Consider the following 21,062-nt stretch of genomic DNA (forward strand, 5'->3'; position numbering starts at 1 on the left):
CTAACACAGAAAGTTTCCCTACTGAATCGACCGTTTACAAAACTGGGCTCCCCTTAAATGCCCCTCCGTGTCCCCCACTCTCTCTCACGCACAGGCACGACGTTGCAAGTCCTGGTAGGCACGCCGTGAGGCCGGGGGGCTGCCGTGCATCATGAGAGATGCAAGATTTCGGAAAGCCCGTGAAGGTTAATACTGGGGGATGTGGCGGCGAGCGTGGAGGGCCTGGCGGTGCCAGACGGGGGCCGGCTGCTGAGGACAGACTCCAAGGTCAAACGTGCATATCAAAGGATCACGAGAGGCGCTTGGGGAAGCGGATGGTGCCCTCCGACCGCCCTCCTCCTTATGCAGCTGGGAAAATCGCTGTCAGACGACTTGTTGGAAAAATTATGACCCTGCCAAATCAACACTGGATTCGTTGGTTCTACAAATTAACGTATAATGGCATTCATAACTTAGAATTCCTTGAAAAACAAATTCAAGACATTTTGTTTTGTCCCCATTTTTTTAAGATAAATTCTCACTCTTCTGCCCCACCAGTGACACTTCCACTACTCGGTTCCCATTTTAAGTGGATTTACTCAAGGGAATTCGCCTCCCACTGGAGAACAGCCCAGGGCAGGCAATGAGCTGGACCCGCATTATTCTAAGTGCCCAAGTTCCGCCCACACGCCCGCTTGGGCCTCCAGGAAAGCCCCTCCTAGACTTCCCACCTCCTTTCCTTCATATGCAGCCTCTACCCAAGATCTCCACCAAAAAACAGCCAACGGACAAGCACGGACATATTTGCTTGAGTGTCATTGAAACTTATCAGCCACTCTGCTCTCGCACGTCTTTCATAAAGGTGAGAACTTTATTCCAGAGTTGGGTATTTTTTGGAGGGGAGGGTGTCAAACTTGTGTCTATTTGTATACAGAGAGAACGCATGAATAGGTGAACAGCACTGAATGCACCTTTGTAAGGTTTCCCACGGCAAAGCAAGAGAATTGGCAATTTGCTTTTGGTGTGTGGGTGGGTGGATGTGGGTTTAAATTTAGCCCCAACAAAAACACTCTCAGGAGAAATTGATACCCTTCATCCTTTTTGAGTATTGGAAGCTTGAAAGTCATAATCTTTCCCTCTGTGAACCGGCTGCAAGAAAGCTCAAAAACAGGTTTCCTTTTGATTTCGATTTCTATTTTGATGTTTTGTATACATGCCTTTTATTTTAAGCCACCAGAAATCGTTTTGGAAGGCGCGTGCTTCATTGGACTTGACACGGATTGTCTAAGGAGTCATTAAATCACGAGAAAAGGGAGCAAAGATTAGGGATGCCAAGGCTTCCTAAGGGGCTCAGTGCAGTGGGCAGACCAGGTGGAGGGGAAATGCGCCCCCGCAGGGATTGTCAGGAATCTGAACAGCAAGGCCTCTGAGTACGGGGTTCTGCAGGGCTGTTACTCCCCTAAGGAGGAATCTGCAGGCTCAAGCTAGGGCAGCAAGGCTCCCCCACCCCGCCAATAACACTTCCAGCTTGGAGAAAGAGAGGATGAGCCCTGGGGGGCTGTCAGAGACGGCGGGAGGGGACCAGAAATCGTCCTGCCACAGGGGCCACGCTGGTCCCTCCTCCTCCCCCGTACCGGAGCCCTCAGACCAGTCATCAAGGGCAAGCAGGGCGAGCGTCTAAAGCCCGGATCCAGGCCTTGCCAGCTCTACGACCCGGGGCAAGCTCCCTGAACCTGAACAGCCCGTCTACAGGACGGGGTCAAGACTGCAGGAACCACTGCTCACGGAGCACTTCGCCCAATGGCTGGCACCCACCCCGGCCTGAGGAATCTGACGGATGTGCGCTGGAAGGGTGGCCCAGATGGACCCCCGAGGGCTGGGGCCCGCGTGAAAATGGGGCGGAGGGCTCGCCCCCTGCAGAATGCCCCCGCCCCGGAGAGTGGGACGGAGGGCTCGTCCCCGCGGGCCGCCCCCACCCCTGCAGATCCATCCCAGGGAGAGACCCGGCGGCGTGGGATGGAGGGCTCGTCCCCGCGGGCCGCCCCCACCCCTGCAGATCCATCCCAGGGAGGGACCCGGCGGCGTGGGATGGAGGGCTCGTCCCCGCGGGCCGCCCCCACCCCTGCAGACCGCCCCAGGAGGGCCGGGGGCCCCGGGAGAGTGGGGCGGAGGGCTCGCCCCCCCACGGACCGCCCCCGCCCCGGGGCCCTCAGCCCTGGCCTCGCCGTGGGGCCTCCGCGCCGTCCCGCCCGCCTGGGTCAGCAGGACGCCCCGCGCCCGGGCTCCGGGCTGGGACTCCTGCCGGCCACACCCAGGGCCCTGTGTCCGCGGCGGCGGCCCTCACGGCCCGCTCTGCGTGGGGCGACCGCTGCACGGCGCCGGCTCCGCTCCGACAGCCCCCGGGCCGCCATGCGGGAAGGGAACCCACAGCCAGGCGTTCCCCCGACTACCGAGGCCACCCCGGGGGAGCGGCCAGAGGCCGGGAGGCCGAGGCCCGCGGGTCGTGGGCTGCCGCCCCTCGTCCCGAACACGCAGCCCCTCTCCCGAGCGCGGAACCCCACTCCTCAGGGCGCCGGAGGCCCCGCCGGGACCGGAAGCCCGCAGGCGCACTTCCGTAGGCGGGGCCGCAGCGCGGGTGGGCGGGGCCCCCCGTGCGGGGGCGAGCCCGCGTCGCCCAAGGGCGTCACTTCCGGGCGCGGCGCGGTAAGCGCGGGCGGCGCGGCTGGCGGGGTGGGTAGACGGGCGCGCGTCCCCGCGGGGCCCCGGCCTCCCGGCCTCTCGTCACTCTCTGCCCTTCCCCCGCGCGGGGGGGCGGTGCTGCCCCGTCCTGTGGGGGCGGTCGTTTCCCCAAACGGAAGGGGAAGCTCAGCGGGAGGCGGGAGCGCGGCCACGGGCTGGAGCCCGGGCTTGTGCACCTGCGGCGCTCGCTCCCGCCGGCCTCGGGCCGCGGAAGGGCGGGAGCCTCCGGGGATAGAGAGCAGCGTGTGCCCTGACGGCCCGCCCGGTAGGCGCAGCCCGCACGTCTGCACACGCGCGCCTGGGAGCGGCTCCAGCGGGTTCCAGGGGAAGCCCGTGTGCGTGCACGGGCGCTCGCTCGGATGGGCTTGCTTGTGTTTGTTTTAACACCAGGTGGTACTAACGCTGGAGCCACGAGGCACATCCGACACGGTCTGATTGAATTACTCTCGTGTTTTCTCTTTCCTTGTTAAACACTAAAGTGCCCCTGAAGAGACCCATCCATGGAAGGCAAACCCTTGCTGGTGTCCAGACAGAAGACGGAAGTGGTATGTGGGGTCCCCACGCAGGTGGTCTGCACAGCCTTCAGCAGTCACATCCTGGTGGTGGTGACCCAGTTCGGGAAGATGGGTACCCTGGTCTCCCTGGAGCCCAGCCCCGTGGCCAGTGACATCAGCAAGCCCGTGCTCACCACGAAAGTCCTTCTTGGGCAGGACGAGGTAAAGTGGCTGGGAAGGGGTCCCCGTGGTGGAGGAAAACCCGCTCGTGTGACTGCAGTTTGTGAGTAGTGGCCGGAGGGTCTGGTGGGAGGGCCATGGAGCCCACGGACAGCCACAGCATTTCCTGAAGCCTTCGCAGCTGTGAGAGCACCTGCCTGCCCTTGGTGCATGCTTTTCCCAGCCCATCAGTGTTGTATCTGGCAGACAGGCGGGGTATTGATCTTGTAAGGTTTGACCCTCTCATGCTACCTTGGGGTAACGAGCTCTGACAAGATCGCCTGTGAGATTTGACAGACCCCACCCCAGCCGTGCAGAATACCTTTCACGATTCCTTCTAGATGACGGCCAGCCAGAAGAGACCAAGGAATCGGAAAGCACCAAGAAAATGAGTATAATGGTGCCTCTTCAGCGTTTTGTTTAGGACTGGAGTGTTCTGGAGTCTGGTTGAATGCTGAACAACTGTTACGTTGAACTTACGGGGTGGGGTGTGATTTATTGGTGTAGGAAGCCAGTCGGGTACCTAGGGGACACCGCGAAGGCGCTAAGGGAAATCAGATTTGTCCCAATTAAAATCGTTTCTCTCCTTCCCTTTACCAGCCTCTCATCCATGTCTTAGCAAAGAACCTGGTGACGTTTGTGTCTCAGGAAGCTGGAAACAGAGCGGTCCTCCTGGCCATGGCTGTGAAGGACAGGAGCGTGGAGGGGCTGAAGGCCTTGAAGGAGGTGATCCAGTCCTGCCAGGTGTGGTGACCCTGGAGCAGCAGACACGCCTGCTACTCAGCGGGCTGAGGGGACGTGCGACACCCTCGGTCAGGCAGAAGGAGGAACTCTGCCTTTAGCTCTAGAAGCCAGAAGAAATATGCGCATCCCAGGCGGACTGTACTTTGGGCGCTCTTATCCGCAGGTGGAGGAAAGCTGCAGAGTGTGTCTGGGGGGCTATGAACCGTTCTTACCAGGGCCCAAATAGCTGCATATATTTGAGACTTGAAAGATGAGTCATCAGGCATGAGTCCTGGCCCCCCACGTGCAGTATCTGTTGTTGAAGGAAATTTTTTTTTATTCACAATAAATGCCTGTCCCCAAATACCTCACCGTCCTTCCTGGCAGTACTGAGAAACTAACATCACGCGGTGTAGGTTCGGTTCAGCGCACCGTAAGTGGGAGGAAACGTTTGGCAAGGTTCACACACGCTGCGCACACTGCCCTCGCTCCTTCCTCTGACTTCTCTGAGCGGGTTTGGCTTGCCGGACAGCCGTTGCCTTCCATTCTGCGAACCTCTCTTAACTGTCCTGCTGCGCGGCAGTTACGGTGAGGCGTTGGCTTCAGGATGGTGTGGCCTGTGACCGCCCGGGCCTCTGGTGGACAGCAGCTCGGACCCTCTGGGCTGGTCCTCGTCCCCCACTAGCCGTGGTGGCGCGTCACTGTCCGCACCAGAAGCGGGGGTCCAATGTGCCGTTTTGAGTCCTCCCCACGGGATCCGAGACTAGAGGGGATGAGGGCCTGGGGTCTGGAAGCTGGGGTCCTGTGTAAAGAGGGGAGGCCCGGCTGGCTCAGTCAGTGGAGCGTGCAACTCTTGATCTCGGGGCTGTGTGTTCCGGCCCCAGGGTGGGCGTCGAGATGACTTAAAAATAAAATCTTAAACAAGATCTCCGTAAAGAACCACCTTGGGTGGCGTCCATGTCCTCGTGAGAGCAGAAGGGGATGTTTTTATTCCGTTTCCCTCGGAACCAACGGATTCTAAGACCCTGAAGTTCTTGACTTTGGAAACTTCTCTCCAACAGGCAATGGGAAGGACTGGTTCAAGCCACCGGTCCGGTTTAGAGGTGAGCATGAGTTTGCTGAAGATGAGACAGAGGGAAACTTCAAGGGCTCATTCCGTCAGCAGAACGTGCGGGGTCACCATCAGCCCTGCCCCGCCCGGGGCACAGACTGGCCGACGGCGACCGTGGGGCTCACATGTGGGAATCCTGCCAGACTTCCCAGAGGAGGTGCTGACGCTGCTGCAGGGAGCCTGGGTGACTGGGGAAACTGAGGCAGGCCCTATCCCTGAGAGACACAGAACTCCTTTGTGGCCAGCTCCGCCGCACCTCCTGGCCTCTCGGGCAGACCTGTAGCCAGCCTGGCCACTCCTATCCCACCTGCCTTCGCACCGCACTCGCCCGGTTACATCCCAGCCCCCCCGAGCCCCACTTAGTGGGCCTCTCGGAGGACTGGGACCAGCACAAGTTCTGAGGACACAGCAGCTGACCAGAGAAGGGAAGGGGTGTGCACACACGAGGATCCCCAAGGACTGGGGTGTCCTGACAGATGGGGAGGAACCAGCTGCTGGAGAAGCACCCGCCCCCAGAAGCAGAGGCGTGGACGGGGCCCCAGTCTGAGGCTAGGATCAGATTCGCAGCTTTCGGTGTTCCAGTGTGGTCTCCAAATGCGTCTCCCTGGGACCAGCACACCTGCCTATCACCGTGACCAGGCTCAGGGGACAGCCCGTGTTCTCACTCAGACCCCGGGAGGTCACTCCTCTCGTCATCTGCATGTTCCAGAGGGGGATGGACGCAGCATCACCCAGCCGCCCCGGCTCGGCAGAGCTGGGACTTGAACCCGGGTGCAGGCCCCTCACTGCCGCTCGCTGGTGGCCTGACTGCGCGACGAAGCCGCACACCCACCCCTCGAGGCCGCCCTGAAGAAGAGGCCCCGGAGACACAGGGCTCGAAGACCCAGGGTGGTGCCTGCCCGGGGCCCTCGGCAGCCTGGGGGGGGGGGTGGCGGGCCTGGCGTGGAACAGGGAGCGGGGCCCCCAGCACCTTCTCCGCGTGGCACCCTTACGGCTGCCGGGAGCCATCTGCTGGCTCGTGGAAATCGGTTGGACGCTATGTGCTCCTGTCACACGCCCGTGCCTCGGCGCTGCCCTGCCCTATAAACCCAGGCACGGACGGGGTGGGGAGGCGCCCAGGCTTGTGCTTCGGCGCTGCCGCTACAGTTCAGGAGGAGCGATCCGGGAGGCCGCATTCCCTGCAGGCGGCGCTCCGCGCCATGGGGATGCTCATTGCTGTGCACGGACAGGCTGCATATGGTGTGTGCCCAGCAAACTGTCGTCACGCCTTCCAGCGATCTGCAGGCCGATGGAAGTAATGGACACGGCGCTCGTCAGCAGCCCGTGCAGCCCAGCCTGCTAGAGGGGCTCCTCCGTCAAGGTCACACCCTCCCACCACCGTGCGATCTGCCCAGCGCGGAGGCCCCCCCAGACCCGCTCCCTTGCACGCCCTCTCTTTTCCTCGGTGCACGTGGGGATGTGGCTCAGAGCCGAGAGCGAGCGAGAGAAGCCAGGAAGGGCGGCTGCTCTCAGCGATCACTCCCAGCAGCTTCTCCTGGCAGCCCCCGATCCTCCCAAACCCGCTACGACAACGAACCGGTGGACTAAGACACCTGCACGCAGGAGCGCTGAGCACCGGCGTCTTAGCGCCTTGGCGTGACACTGGCGGTCAGGAGAGGGGCACGCGGGTGAGTGACTGGAAGGACACCCGACGGATGCGTGAAATCAGAGGGCCCTGAGTGAGCTGTGACCGACTGCAGGGAGGCGCTCTGCCCCCGCAGCTTCATAGTCTGCACCCCTGCCTGAAGCAGACAGACGGCGTCGCAGGGGGGTGGGGGTGAAGGCGGGCTCAGTGGGAAGTGAGGACCCTCTGATTCCGATATTGTGAGGAGATGGTGGGGACCATCTCTCCTGCAGGAGCAGGTGGCTGGCCGACTTCTCAGCGGCTCCGCATGTCTGGAGGAGGCCCCTCGGAGCACCCGCGTGGGCTACTTGGAGCCAGGAGCCCATCCCTCGGTGACGGCAGGCGTCCCCCCATCTACTCCTCACTGCACCCTAGGAGGGGGGCATTGGACCCCCGACCACACGGACTGGAGAGATGCGGCCACCCAAGGCCACACCCAGATGTCAGCCTCTGCGGCCGGCTTGTACCCCCTGCCGGACAGTGGACAATGGGAGGGACGGCAGGGCACGGCAGAGGGTGTGGTCTGGGCTGCACCCCGGCTGGCAGGGCCGGCCTGGCAGGGTGGGCGGTGGCAAGGAGGAGTGTTCTGGGTCCAGGAAAGGGCCAGCGCTTCCCAGGAACAACAGTATCTTGGACCGACCCAGGCTGCTGTGAGGAGCAACAGAGCTCTGGAGGCCCCACGGCGGGGCTGGACCCCCAGCTACCACCCCCCAGTCCTGCAGCCCTGCAACAGAGTTGCCGGAAGGGCCCGACCAGACAGCTGAGGGAGCCACCAGGGAGGTGAGCGTGGGCAGGCATGTGTGTGCATGTGTGCACACCCACGGGAGGGCTGTGGGCTCCAGGCCAGGGTCTCGTTCACTCTAGTGGGGCAGGGGCTCCAGGAGAAAAACCCTCACACCCTGAAATTCCAAAAGTCCTGGACCCTCTGCACCCACCTCCTCTGCACTCAAGAGGACAGGGCTCTGCCAGGCCCCGGGATGCCACCTGATAACCAAAAAGGGTCTTAGGCCAGCACCCCTGCCCCAGCTCCGCCTGGAGGGCTGCCCCTGGGGACACACCCAGGACTGGCAGCTACAGGCAGGCCCCGGGGACACCCAGCCCCTCTGGGGACTGAGGCAGCAGGCCTGGAGGGAGGTGGCACAGGGGAGGGACGCGGGCCGGGAATGGGCAGCACAGAAAGGACAGCCCCAGGAGGAAGGGAAGTCCCCGAGATCCCATGCTGGGGTCCCCCGGGGCTGACCGGGCTAGAAGCCCCCGGACGGTGGCCTGGCTGGCAGGACAGTGGGCCCACTGAGACGGCTGGCCCGCCAGAGCTGTCCTTGGGCCACAGGGACCAGGGCCCACCTTTAAGGGAGGGGGACGGCTGCTGACCTGTTGCGCGCAGGGGCTCCAGTCGCGGGGGAAACTGAGGAGGGTCACAGACACAGGGAGGGCCGCGTCAGGGTCCCAGCCCCGTGTGTCCGACCTGGGGCCCTGCTCCCGCGGCTCTGGGGCCCGGTGCCCTGACCCAGGTGACGAGCCGGCGTCTTGGCCTCCAGGAGGCACTGCCTCCCTGCTCACCCACCACCCAGGGAATCCCAGAACTAGAGCTAGAGGGACCCGCGGCCCCCCGGGGGCCCGGAGGAAGGGAGCAGTGGCTGGGGGCCCCCAGGATGGTAGGTTCCTTCCACGGCCTGCAGAGGCCTGTGGCCCCACCGCCGCTCCCCACTTCTCCCAGCTCCCACCTGAGTGGCTTAAAGGCCCGAGCGCCCAGGACCCTCGGCTGACAGTGGCTCTGGTCCAGTCACCCCCAGGCCCTCGGCCACAGTGGCTATTGTTCCGGCCGGAACAGAAGCTCCAGGGGCAAACCCTGCCTGCCACTCCCTGGACGCCAGGAGCGGGCACCCCCAGGAGAGCCAAAGGACCCCAGTGGGGAGGGCCCGGGGGAGCGTGGCGTCCTCCCCCAACCTGTCTCTGCCTGCCCAGGGGGGCACTGCACAGGGCTGGCAGCAGGGAAGGAGCCACAGGGCTCTAGAGATGTCCCCCATTGGCAGGGCGGGTCTGGAAGGAGGTCCAGGGCCAGCAGTAAGGCCAAGGAGCCATGGGCGTTGGGTCATTAGTAGTAAAGGGCAGGCGTGGGGATGAGGGCACAGGCCTGACACCGGCCACAGCGTCTCAGCCACTCACAGCCCAGCCAGGACCTGCCCGGAGCCTAGTCACCCGGTCACCGTACACAGGGGTCAGAGGCCCCAGCTGCCCGGACCTGGGCAGGCAGGTCTGTCCTGTGCTGGGCTTGGTCAGCGTCCAGCCCCGGGCAGGGAAATCAGGCCGGGCCGGCCCGGCCACCTCTGCTGAGAGCGCGTGGGCCATGACAGCCGCTGCCGGGGGCGGGGCTGCTCTCCTGGGCTTGGTGCCCCTGGTGCTGGACCCCAGCCCTCTGTGGTGCAGGCCCCTCTCCTTCCCCTCCCTGTCTCCCGTGCCTCCCCCACCCGGACTCCTGCGGCTCTCCGCTCCCACCTCCCGCCCGGCCCCGCGGGAGGGCCACGTGGTTCAGGCCTTTCCCTGAGCTCGGAGCAAGGCAAGGGGGGTGTCCCAGCCCCCCAGTGATGGCAGGGACCTGCCTGCCGTACCCACGGCGTGGCGGGAGAACCCAGCCTCATCTGTACAGATGAGAAAGCAGAGGCCCCGAGAGGTGAAGGGGTCTGCCGAGGTGGCCCCCGAGGCCATGGGCGGAGCAAGGCACTGAGGGCTGAGGCTGCCTCCAGAGAGACAGGTCAGGACCCAGAGGAAGGTGGGGGAGGGCAGAAGGCCCCCACTCTGCGGAGGCCCGGGATTCTAAAGTGCACACATGGCCTGGTGCGGATGAGAAGGCCCTGAGCAAAGCCATGTCCCGCAGTGTGCAAGAGGTTCTGGAGTGAGGAGGCTTCAGAGCCAGGGATGCCTGGAGGCCTTCCTGGAGGCAACAGCTGAACAAGAAAACCTCAGGGTAAGGGAGCTGTAGGAGCAACCCAGAAGTGACACTGGGCCTGGCCGCCACCATCAGAGCAGGAGCGGCCCTGGGCGGAAGGGGCTTCCCAGGATTATGGACCCCTGGCCCCCTCTTGCTGCAGGCAGAGCTGCAGGGGGAGGAGGCCCCCGGGCCTGCCCCCTGTGTTCATCCGGCCTTGTCAGAAAGCACTGCCCTCCCCCACAGCGTTCCCACCTCCGAGGAAACGGCCGAGCTTCGGAAGTTCCTCTATCTGGACCCAGGGTCCAGGCCTCAAGCCTCCCCAAAGCCAGGGCCCCGCTGACTCCAGCTAGGAAGTCCTTCTGACATCTAACCAGAGTGCATCCTGCTGCAGGCTCGGTCCCCCAGCATCAGCCTGGGAAGGACCTACGCCTCGTTTCCCCCACCTGTGGCATGGGTGGGTCCCCTGGGCCCGTGCCAGCCCCGTCCACGTCCCCAAAGCTGAGTCTTTGCCCTTCAGGTTCCCCAAGCCATTGTCACCAGGGGTCCACACATGCTGACCCACGCTCCCGGCACCCAGGGCAGGCGGCGGGATGTGGGCACAGAGGGGAGACTTACTCTGGCTGGATGAGGTATAGACCTCACCTGCCACCCCAGCCAGAGCAGGTGGGAGCCACCACAGAGGGCCGGCCACACAGAGGCTGCCCACTCCCCGGGCACTGGAGATGGGCTGGGCCTAGCACGGGAAGCTCCCGCGGAGGGAGGGCAGGCAGCAAGCACAAAGCCAACAGGTGGACAGGAATCCCAGGTGGGATTTAAAGGGGGGACAGGAACGGTGACATCTGAGCCGGCAGGACAAGGAGACGCCTGGGAGAGAAGTCAGTGTGGAAGGTTCCGAGCAGCGCTGGGGGCTCCCGGGGGGCGGGGGGGTGTGGAGGGGTGGGGAGAGGGGTCGTGTGTCCAGAAGTTGGGCCTGCAGCCTCCCACACTCCTGGGCACCGGGGACGTGTGGATGCACCTCTCCGAACATAAAGGGATCCCTCATTCCCACAGTGCAGCCCTCGAATGGCCCAGGCCCGCAGGGAGCGTTAGGTGGGCACAGACGACGTGAACGTGTGATCCCATCAGGGGCACGGAGCAGACCCTTTGTGCTGCCCGCGACGGCGGCGGCATGCACACGTTTGTGCCCCCTCCCCAGCGGCCCCAGAGACCGAGCCGGATGAGCCTCTTCCCAAAGGGGTCTCTGGCATCGGGCTGAGCCTAGTGACCTGCCTGCCCTCCTCCCCCGACCCCACAACCCCAGCAATGTTTCCACTGCACCTCTTGCAGGCTCAGCGACACTCACACAACATAAATTCACCTGTTTTCGGTAAACACCAGCCCAGTCGCCCGAGACCCCTCCTGCCTCCCCGGGGCCCAGGAGAAGCCACCTGGCCGGCCGGCCGGCGCAGGCAGGTGAGGCGCCTGGCGGCCCACAGGTTCCTGGGAGCCTGCTGCCGCTGAGCAAAGATAGAATGTCAGCCGGAGTGGGAGAGGAGGGGACGAGCGTCCGCTCCTCCCCCTCCGCCCAGCCCCTCCCTGCAGGCGGCAGCTCAGGTGGGCCACCTGGGAGCTGAGGCAGGGCCCCCCCCCACCCCAGGCCTGGTGCAGCCACCAGATAGCGGCCCTGCCCCACCCCCAGTGGGCCTGCCCCTGGGGCCACGTGGCCACGCAAATGACCAGCCAGGCTTCCCTGGGGGCCGGGCCTCTCAGGACTGGGCCGGAGCTTCCTGCCTGAGAGGTAGGCGCTGGGTCCCTACCTACCGTGGGTTAGAGGCCGGGGGAGAGGCCCGGGTGCCCCTGCTGGCTGGCCAGCAGCTGAAGAACCAGCCTCCAGGGCTTACTGAGCGGGCCTGGGGGGTTGAAGGGCCCTGCCGCACAGTCGGGCACGCGGACAGTTGGGCAGGTCCCAGGGAGCCAGTGGGTGCTGGGCTGCACCCCCATCAGCTGCTGCGGGCAGCGCCAGGCTCGCCTTCTCTCTGACTCCACCCCAGGCAGGCAGGGCAGCGGGGGCTCCCTCATTTTCCAACACATCTCTGGCCCCTCAAACGTGGGCTCCCACGAGCCCAAGCAGCAGAGGCGGGGACCACCCTACGTCATCGACTGCTCGCCGAGGCTGCGCCCAGGTGGCTGAGCCCTGGGGAAGGAGGGCGCCCCAGCCCCGGCCTTGGAGCTGAGCTCCTGCTCGGAGCAGGGCTGACCCCGAGTCAGGGGAGTGGGCAAGACGGGCAGACTGGAACCACACAGAGGGGACGGGGACAGAAGCCCAAAGCAGCCCCGGCCTTCCGGTGGCCTGGAGGAGCCCCTCCCTCCCCGCCCCCACCCCCTCCTCCCCTGGCTGGCCCTGGGGCTGCCTGCGCTGCCTGGCGCACCTTTGCCCTCACTTCCTCCCTGTGTCCTCCCTCACCTCTGCAGATGACTAGTGCCTCAGGGCTCCTGGGAACAGCCTGCGGCCCCCTGGTGTCAGCAACCTGGCCACAGCCCGGCCCCCCGCCCGCCATGCCCACCGTGCCCTCCGTGCCCGCCGGGCCACCGACGGACCCCGTGGGGAACAGCTCCCAGGGCACCTCCCGGCTCTTCCTCACCACCGCGTTGGCCCGCGGCGTCTCGGGGGTCTTCGTGTGGGCTGCCCTGGTGCTCACCTGCCACCAGGTAGGCCCTCCCTTCTGCACCTCTGTTGGGACCCCGCTCTCCACGGGACATGGCCCTGGCTGGCCCTGCTGCGATCTGGGACCTCAAGCTGTGGGCTGGGGGCAGCCACCGGAGGCCCAGCTGCATGGAGGGCTCTCGGAGGCTGCATCAGGCCAGGGCACAGGGGCAGGGGAGGGGGCTTTCTCCAGAACGCGGCGTGTGGGAGCCAGGCCTGAAGGTGGGAGGTCTCTGCCAGGGATGGAGCTTGGCTGGGAGCACACCAGATTCAGGGGGGTAGAGGAGAGCCCCACAAGCCCCCAGCCCCACGCGGTGACCACTGGGCAGACGGGACAGCCCCTCCGAGGGGGGATGGCCAGGCCCAGCAGCGAGGGAGAAGCCAGGGTCTGGGCCGAGGGGCCCAGGAGGACGCGCTGGCCGCGTGGGGCAAGCACGAGGTGCAGGCCAGGGACAGGGCTGTCTGGACAAAGCGCACTCGGGACACAAGAGGGGGACTTTGAACGTCAGTGCGGCAGCTTGGCCTTCAGCCTGGGGGGCATGGGGAGCCAGGGCAGGCTGTCGGGGGGGCCGAGAGCAGAGCCGGCCTGCGGGATGGGGAGGGAATGAGTGGGGACGTGGGCCCGGGGCAGGGGCCGTCAGCAGACTGGTGGGCGGGGAGGGTGAGCACACTCTCATCTCAGTGAGAACCACCTGCTGTTCGGCCTCAAACAACCACAACAGAAGTAGACACAGGTGTGTGAGAGGGGCCGGGGGGGGGCGGGGCACGGTACAGCCGAGAGCAGCAGGGTCCATCCGGGAGGGCTGCCCAGAGGAGGCAGGATTGGCACTGAGTCTTACCAAGCTGCTCCTGGGCCCCTGGACAGGAAGACTGAACTGGTGGGTGGTGCGTGCGCACTTGTGTGGCGGACGCGCCTACTCCCTGGCGGGGGACCGGGTTAGGTCTGGGGTAGCCTGTGATTTACGAGGCCGGGCCCCAGAGTCCTGGGTGGGGGTCCCGGACTCCCGCTCTGTGTGAGCCTAACCCCCACACTGTGGGGACCGCACATGTGCCTGTATGTCTGTGACTCCTGGGGCCCCACCCCTGCATGGGGCAGACAGGGGCCCCAGGGCTGCAGCTCCCGCCCCCACCCCCACGGCCAGGCCCGCCGTGACAGGAGGGCAGCCTGCAAGGACAGAGAGGGACAGCCTCTGGCTTTCAGGACAGGAAGGCGAGGTAGGCGAGGACGGAGGCAGCCAAGGCCACCCAGCCAGGCAGTGCGAGCCCCGGGACAGAATCCAGGTGTCCTAATGGCTGGGCATGCCAGGCCCCGCCCACTGCACCAGCCGGGGAGTGAGGGACTGATAAGGACTGTTCCGGACGCCAACCCACCCCCGCCGCTCCCTGCATTGTGCCCTCCGAAGCTGGGCGCCTGCGGGGTTCCACACACAGCCTGCCCTTCCACCTGCGCTCGGCGGCACCTCCTCCAGGAAGCCTTCCAGAGGTGCTGTGTGCCCCGCTCCCTGTGCCTCTACCTCTTCAAGACCCTCTCACCGCTTTTCCCCCCTCCCCGCAGAAGTCATGGAAAAATCAAGAAAGGTCTACAGACAAACTATAATCAGCCGTCCAGGGATAGGACAGAGCCGTCTTTCCTTCCATGGTCACCACGTGTTTCCAACACACATGGGGTCGCACCTGCTTTGTCATCTGATGCCTACGCGCCCCGTTATCTCAGAGCAGGCCCCCACGTGGGCATCTTGGGACACCACTTTTACTGGCCGGCTGAGACCCCTTGGTGGGGCTGCTCTGCCGAGACCCGCCCGCCCCACCGCATGGTCCCGTGTCGCATCCTCGTACACAGACCCTTTCTTTCCGGATGTACCTGCTCCATGTGGCACATCCCGGAAAGGGCTCCAGGGGATCAGCCCTTTGGATGCCCACCCACGTTGAGAGGCGAAACTCCGGGGCCACAGACCGCCCCGCCCCCCGCCACCGTGGAAATTCTCCCCGAATGAATGAGTGCGTGAGTGCGCAAGCGAGCGAGCATTGCAGCAGCAGAGTATGCGGGAAGAAGGGGCCAGCCGCGCCCGGGAAGCTCGCGCTGCTTCCGACGCTGCCCCCTGCTCCGCACAGCGGTGGCGTGTGCCCATCATCCCCCCCAAGCCTGCCCTTGCTCCGCCCACCCAGATCTACCTGCACCTGCGCTCCTACACGGTCCCCAACGAGCAGCGCTACATCATCCGTCTGCTCTTCATTGTGCCCATCTACGCCTTCGACTCCTGGCTCAGCCTCCTCCTCCTGGGGGGCCACCAGCACTACGTCTACTTTGACTCGGTGCGTGACTGCTATGAAGGTGAGCACTGCCTGGCTCCAGGCTCGGGCGAGATCCGGGGAGGGCCCCGGAGAGGCCATGGCCAGCTCAGCAACCCCACCCTCCCGGGCCAAGTCCAGCTCGGCAAGGCCCTGTGGGAAGGGGCCACTTGATGGTTGGGATCGGGGATGCCGAGGCGGGGGCCCCTGCAGCTGGGCCTGCCCAGGCCCTGATGGGGTGGGGCCTCGCTGCCACAGGGACTGCTGACGGCCAGGGGTCAGCAGGGACAGCGGGTGGTCCCAGAGCTAAGGGCAGGGGAGTGGGGGGTCCCGGGGAGCCCAGGCTCACTGCCACCCGCCCCGGCCCTCTGCTCTGCAGCCTTTGTCATCTACAGCTTCCTGAGCCTGTGTTTCCAGTACCTGGGGGGCGAGAGTGCCATCATGGCTGAGATTCGGGGAAAGCCCATCCGGTAAGCGTCTCACCCCAGAGCCCACGGGGGCCCCTCCGCGCCCCGGGCAGCAGGGCCAGGCTGGGGATGGGTCCTCCCGGGGGCCCTGCCTCATGGACTTGCACACCCCAGGTCTAGCTGCCTCTACGGCACCTGCTGCCTGCAGGGCATGACCTATTCCATCGGCTTCCTGCGCTTCTGCAAGCAGGTGAGTGGAGGGCTTGCCTGCCCTGCCCTGCCCCTCCCAGCCAACCCCCCAGACGACCCCATGCTTCCCTCCCCCACCAGGCCACACTGCAGTTCTGCATCGTGAAGCCCATCATGGCCTTGGTCACCATCGTCCTGCAGGCGTTCGGCAAATACCACGACGGGGACTTCAAGTAAGGCCTGGCTGCCGTGCGGGCTGGGAGGGGGTGGGCCGGCCTGCCAGGGGAGGGGTGCGGGCCCCAGGCCAGGGAGGGGGCTCAGCACAGGGCCGAGTCCTCACGTGTGCCCAACAAGCCTCCCCCGCTCTCAGGAGACTGCCAGGGCGAGGCCGCGGCAAACAGACCCAGAGGAGCAGGTCCCTGTCTGCGGGGTGCCAGGGCTGCGCAGCCTCGGCGGCCATGGGCTTCCTCCCCCAGCCCCCACCTTGCAGCCCGCCCACCCCAAGGAGAGCCACGGGGGATTTCAGGCACTCAGGCCCAGGGAGGCGTCGGGCAGTGCCTCCCCCACACCCCGGAAGGAGCCCTGCGCCAGGTCCACATGCACACACACACACGCGCGCGCGCTTACACAAGCAGTCCACATGAACACACCCACACACCCACACCTCACATACATGAACTCACATGAGCCCATGCATACAAGCAGTCCACACACACACACACACACACACACACACACTCTCGCATGCACTCACACGAGCCCGTGCCCACAAGCAGTCCACACAGACACACGCTCACATGCACACACACGAGCCCGTGCCCACAAGCAGACACACACACGCACGCTCACATGCACACACACACGAGCCCGTGCCCACAAGCAGACACACACACGCTCACATGCACGCACACGAGCCCGTGCACACAAGCACACACATGCTCACATGCACACACACGCGAGCCCGTGCACACAAGCAGACACACACACACACGCTCACATACATGCACTCACACGAGCCCGTGCACACAAGCAGACACACACTCACACGCACTCACACGAGCTCGTGCACACAAGCAGACACACATGCTCACATGCACACACATGAGCCCGTGCACATAAGCACACACACGCTCACATGAATGTACTCACACGAGCCCATGCACACAGACACACACACGCTCAATGCACGCACTCACACGAGCCCGTGCACACAAGCAGACATGAATGTTTTCACATGTGCACACACAGACACCCGCTCACATGCTCATGTGCTGACACGTGTGTGTGAACACATCCACAGGATGCACGTACGTCACGTACGCGCTCACACACTGGCACACACCCGCCCAGGTGTCCACAACGTAGAGGCCCGGTCCGAAGGAACGGGCCGCGCCCAGGTGGATGGGGGAAGAGGGATGGTGGGGGGGGCTTCGTAGGGAGAAGGGCTACATCCTTACTGCTGTGTCGGGACCCCCCGCAAGGGGCCCCACGCCGGCACCCCCAGCTCCCTGGTTGTTGCGCTCAGGTACCACCCACCCACCCTGCAGGGAGGGTCCAGGTCTGGGTCACTGCTGGTGCCCAGGCTGGGATAGCAGGGAGGACATGGGGCGCGGGGCCCACCCTGACCCCTGGCACCTGCTCTGGCCCCAGCATCCACAGCAGCTATCTCTACATCACCCTCATCTACAACGTCTCCGTCAGCCTGGCCCTCTACGCCCTGTTCCTTTTCTACTTCGCCACCAGGGAGCTCCTGCAGCCCTTCGAGCCTGTCCTCAAGTTCTTCACCATCAAGGCCGTCATCTTCCTCTCTTTCTGGCAGGGTGGGTGGGCTGTGGGGGCAGCGTCTAGAGCCTAGAGGCTGTCCCCATCCCACCTCCGCCCCCAGTTCCCCACACGCCCTCAGGCCTGGCCTCAGCTTCCCTGGCCAGAGCACAGGTCAGAGCCACCGCCCCCCTCAGCCGGAAGCAATACAGCCCCTGGCGTGGGGGGAAATGGCGAGGCCCATCCAGCGGGTCTGGCCCGTTGTGGGTCGAGAGGTGAGGCAGAGGCCCAGGGCCAGGCTGGGGGCACCCCCAGAACCCACCATGCAGGGGAGGGTGGCCACCAGACAGTGAGGGGTGGGGCTAGGGGCAGGCCCCAGCTCTGGGATCGGGAAGGTCAGGGCAGACACGTGGGGAGCTCCCAGATGCCCACTGTGCCACGACCCTGGCTTTGGAGGCACCCACACCCCTGAACATCAGCCTCCCCCTCCATGGAATGGCCCACACAGATGGGACATCCCAGGGCTGGCCAGAGGAGCCTGTGCAGGGCCGGAGCCTTGTCACCCCCTACAGATCCCACCCAGCTCCCGAGGCCTGTGTAGGGCGGGTGCCTGAGCGGCTGTCACCATCCCCCAGGGATGCTGCTGGCCATCCTGGAGAAGTGTGGGGTCATCCCTGAGGTCCAGGTCATCGATGGGAGCAAGGTGGGGGCCGGCACGGTGGCCGCTGGCTACCAGAACTTCATCATCTGCATCGAGATGCTGTTTGCCTCCATTGCCCTGCGCTATGCTTTCACCTGCCAGGTGTATGCAGAGAAGAAGGAGAACTCACCAGGTATGCCCGCCGGGCCCTGCGGGGATGGGGGAGGGGCATGTGGAGGGTGGACCTGGGGAGGGGCGCAGCCAGCCCTGCATCCTCTGGGCACCCTCAGCACATCTCTGGCCCCCATCCCATACATGGGCCCAGGGGATCTCAACCCCACAGAGAGACAGCCCCTTGGGAGGACCCCCGCCCCAGACACGTGCCACATCTGCATCTGGCCCAGGCCCTGAGTTCTGAGTGAGATGGGCTGGACTGGATGTCTGGGCCCCCACGTCCCCCGCTGGGATGGGGGGCTTGGTGCCTCCCAAGCCTGGGGTGCCCTGCCCACCACACCCAGGGGCCCGGGCATCCCTAGGGAATGATTCATTCAGGCAGGGATGGCCTGCACCTCCTCCAGCAGCCTGGCATAACCACGAGTGTAAAGGGCTCACTCCAGGCCGGAGAGAAGGCAGGAGCCGGCCAAGGTGGTCTCTGTGGCCCCTGGGGAGTCTGGGCTGGGACAGGCCCAGGGTGGAGGAGCTGGGCTGGGATTCAAAGGTCCTGAAGTCACCCCCTGCCGGCCGAGCCCAGGGCCTGGGCAGCCTGGAGACCGGCGGGGAGCAGGGCCATGTCTCCGGGGCTGGGGTCTGAGGGGGAAATGACGGGTCCGGGGCACCCCGACGCCCCATACATGCCACTTGCCCCCAGCCCCCGAAGCCCCCATGCACAGTATCTCCAGTGGCCTGAAGGAGACCATGAGCCCACAAGACATTGTGCAGGACGCGGTCCACAACTTCTCACCGGCCTACCAGCACTACACCCAGCAGGCCACACACGAGGCCCTGAGCCCCAGCCCCCACCCCAGTGTGGCAGGAGGCTCCAGTGGGGTCAGGAAGAGTCGGAACGTGGAAAAGCGGATGCTGATCCCCTTGGAGGAGCTGTAGGAGGGCCACGGGTCACCAGCCACCTGGCTGAGACCAGGCTGCTCGGGCCTCTGGGCAAGCACAGAGCCCCTCACCCACAGTGAAGCCCCTTCTGGGAGCCCTCCTGCCAGGCCTGTGGGGCCACCTCCCAGCCTGCCTCCCGCCGGCAGGCTCGTGACCCTGGAAGGGGACGTCTGAGCTTATCTGAGGAGCCTGGGACCCGCTGGGCTCCGCTGGCCGTCCACTCAGGGGGCTGCTGTGAGGCGGGCACCAGCAGGGCCCTCCTGGATGGACAGTTTCCAGGCTGGGCCCCTGTAGGGAAGGACGGCCTGGGGAGAGCGAGACAGCCCGCCCTGAGAACACGGGAGTTGCGCAGGCACGGACAGGTGGCTGTGGTGGGGGACTCAGTTGGGCCTTGCCAAGCCCCTGCGCACCCCCCAGCCATGGAGATTTCTGAAAAGCCCCCACCCCAATGTGCCTGACGAGGGTCCAGGAGGTGCCCGGGGCCACCTGCACAGAACCTTCGCCTTGAGCAGCCCACAGAGCACGTGGGGCTTACGGACGAATCACACTTATTTATACATAAACACCTGGGTTTTCTAGTGACTCCAGTGGCCTCTGTTCCCGCAGGTCAGTCCCCGGATGAGCAGACTGTAGTGGGGTGGTCAGACAAGCCCCACTGTGCTAAGTCTGCTGTTGAGGGAAGGGTCCAGATCATTGCTCAGAGCAGAGCAGGGCACAGAGCTCACAGGTAGACCGGGTGCCCTGGTCTGTGTCCGCATGAGACCCAGAGTGCTCCCCATGCCCCCGGGAGACTCCGAGTGCTCCCCGTGTCTGCATGAGACCCAGGGTGCTCCCCGTGCCCCCGGGAGACCCAGAGCACTCCCGGTGTCCACATGAGACCCAGGGCGCTCCCCGTGCCCCCAGGAGACCCAGGGCACTCCCCTTCCCTTAGGAGCTCAGTTTCCTCCATTGATGGGCCTCTGGCCAGCCCCACCTGCAGGGGGTCCATGAAGGCCACGAGAGAGTGCGGGGCGCACATGGGGCTCGCAGCTGGAGCCTGCCCTCCCCCGTCTTTCTCTCTCCTAGAGAAAGTGCCAGGCCGGTGCCCAGGGAGACACATGCCCTGCCCTCCAGAAGCTGCAAGGAGCCCGCCAGAGAGGCCGGAAGCAGCCCAGCAGAGTGGGGAGGCCTCCTGGAGGGCCTGAGGGCAGGGCCTGTGTGCCCAAGAGCCCAAGGGTGTGGGGAGCCTGGGCCGGGTGGCCAGGCAAGAACAGCGGGCAGGAAAGCCTGGTGGGCACCACCCAGTGATGACCTCCCTCCCTCCTGGCCACCCATGCCCCCATGCCGAGGGTCCGGAGAGAGTCGGCAGGACAGGAACTGACCAGCAGTGTCCTGGCCAGAGCGGGGTCACCCCATGGAGACCCAGGACTCAAGGCCGCAGCTTCTTGGAGGGCTGGCTGGCTGCCCAGTGAGATAAGGCATGCCACCTCCCTGCGGCCCACATGGAGAGTCCCCCGCCTGCCTTATCACACCCTCTGCAGCCGGTGGACCACGGTGGGCCCAGCTCTGGCCCCGCAGGTCTCAGTCAGCAGGTTTGGGAGCGACCATGGTGGGAAGTTGTCTGGAGGATGCGGGAGGGCCAAGTGCCAGCCCCCATGTGAGCGACAAGGCGGTGCTAGCCCGCAGGCCCCTGCCCAGGGAGGGCCTTGTCAGCTGGTGTGCTGTGTCCAGTGTGTATGAGGCTGGGGCCAGGACCCTGGTGCACACGGAATCCTCACGACAGCCTCGGGAATGGGGCCCAAGGCCCAGAGAGGGTGAGCCACTTGCCCGAGGTCACAGAGCCGGCAAGACATGGACCGGCCCACAAAAGCCAATTCTCGCACTCGTCCGGCCCCCACAGACATCTCTGCCGTGGACAAGGCCCGGCTTCTGCTTCTGACACCACAGAGTAACACCGCACCCCTGCCACCCACAGGGAGGTCACAGCTGCCCGCCCTGCCTTGCCGGCCTCGCCCTCCTGGGGGGAGCGTGGGTGCTCTCGAGGGGGGGAGGGAGGCACATATTGCCATCTGTGATGACATCGTGGGCTCCCAGTTCCGGGCCCCACCGCATGGGGCCAGGAGCGGCCAGCTTCTCTAACCTGTCCTGGC

The 21,062-nt window shown here is 65.0% G+C and overlaps 2 protein-coding genes across 7 annotated transcripts; both read left to right on the plus strand.

Moving 5' to 3' along the window:
- The first annotated feature begins 2,677 nt into the window (after positions 1 to 2,677).
- Positions 2,678 to 4,518, plus strand: PSMG3 (proteasome assembly chaperone 3). 3 transcript variants are annotated; one of them, XM_028091928.1, is made up of 3 exons: positions 2,678 to 2,709; positions 3,198 to 3,434; positions 4,032 to 4,518. In XM_028091928.1, the coding sequence occupies exons 2-3, from the start codon at positions 3,219 to 3,221 to the stop codon at positions 4,182 to 4,184; spliced, it is 369 nt and encodes a 122-aa protein (XP_027947729.1). In that variant the 5' UTR covers positions 2,678 to 2,709; positions 3,198 to 3,218; the 3' UTR covers positions 4,185 to 4,518. The 3 variants fall into 3 exon arrangements, with proteins under 3 accessions (XP_027947729.1, XP_027947727.1, XP_027947728.1); XM_028091926.2 differs by lacking the exon at positions 2,678 to 2,709 and adding an exon at positions 2,739 to 2,983; XM_028091927.1 differs by lacking the exon at positions 2,678 to 2,709 and adding an exon at positions 2,968 to 3,053.
- An 87-nt stretch (positions 4,519 to 4,605) lies between these two features.
- TMEM184A (transmembrane protein 184A) lies at positions 4,606 to 19,515 on the plus strand. Of its 4 annotated transcripts, XM_028091919.2 has the most exons (10): positions 4,606 to 7,708; positions 11,184 to 11,309; positions 12,309 to 12,545; positions 14,707 to 14,872; positions 15,209 to 15,299; positions 15,411 to 15,486; positions 15,567 to 15,658; positions 17,076 to 17,245; positions 17,822 to 18,019; positions 18,695 to 19,515. In XM_028091919.2, exons 3-10 carry the CDS (start codon positions 12,309 to 12,311, stop codon positions 18,928 to 18,930), a joined length of 1,266 nt encoding a protein of 421 aa, XP_027947720.1. In that variant the 5' UTR covers positions 4,606 to 7,708; positions 11,184 to 11,309; the 3' UTR covers positions 18,931 to 19,515. The 4 variants fall into 4 exon arrangements, with proteins under 4 accessions (XP_027947720.1, XP_027947719.1, XP_027947721.1 ...); XM_028091918.2 differs by lacking the exon at positions 11,184 to 11,309; XM_028091920.2 differs by lacking the exon at positions 11,184 to 11,309 and having other exon boundaries at positions 17,169 to 17,245.
- The last annotated feature ends 1,547 nt before the right edge of the window (positions 19,516 to 21,062 follow it).

This window comes from Eumetopias jubatus, unplaced genomic scaffold (assembly GCF_037043125.1).
Source record: "Eumetopias jubatus isolate StellerSeaLion01/CBP00866 unplaced genomic scaffold, mEumJub1_p1.0 scaffold_12, whole genome shotgun sequence".
NCBI classification, from domain to species: Eukaryota; Metazoa; Chordata; class Mammalia; order Carnivora; family Otariidae; genus Eumetopias; species Eumetopias jubatus.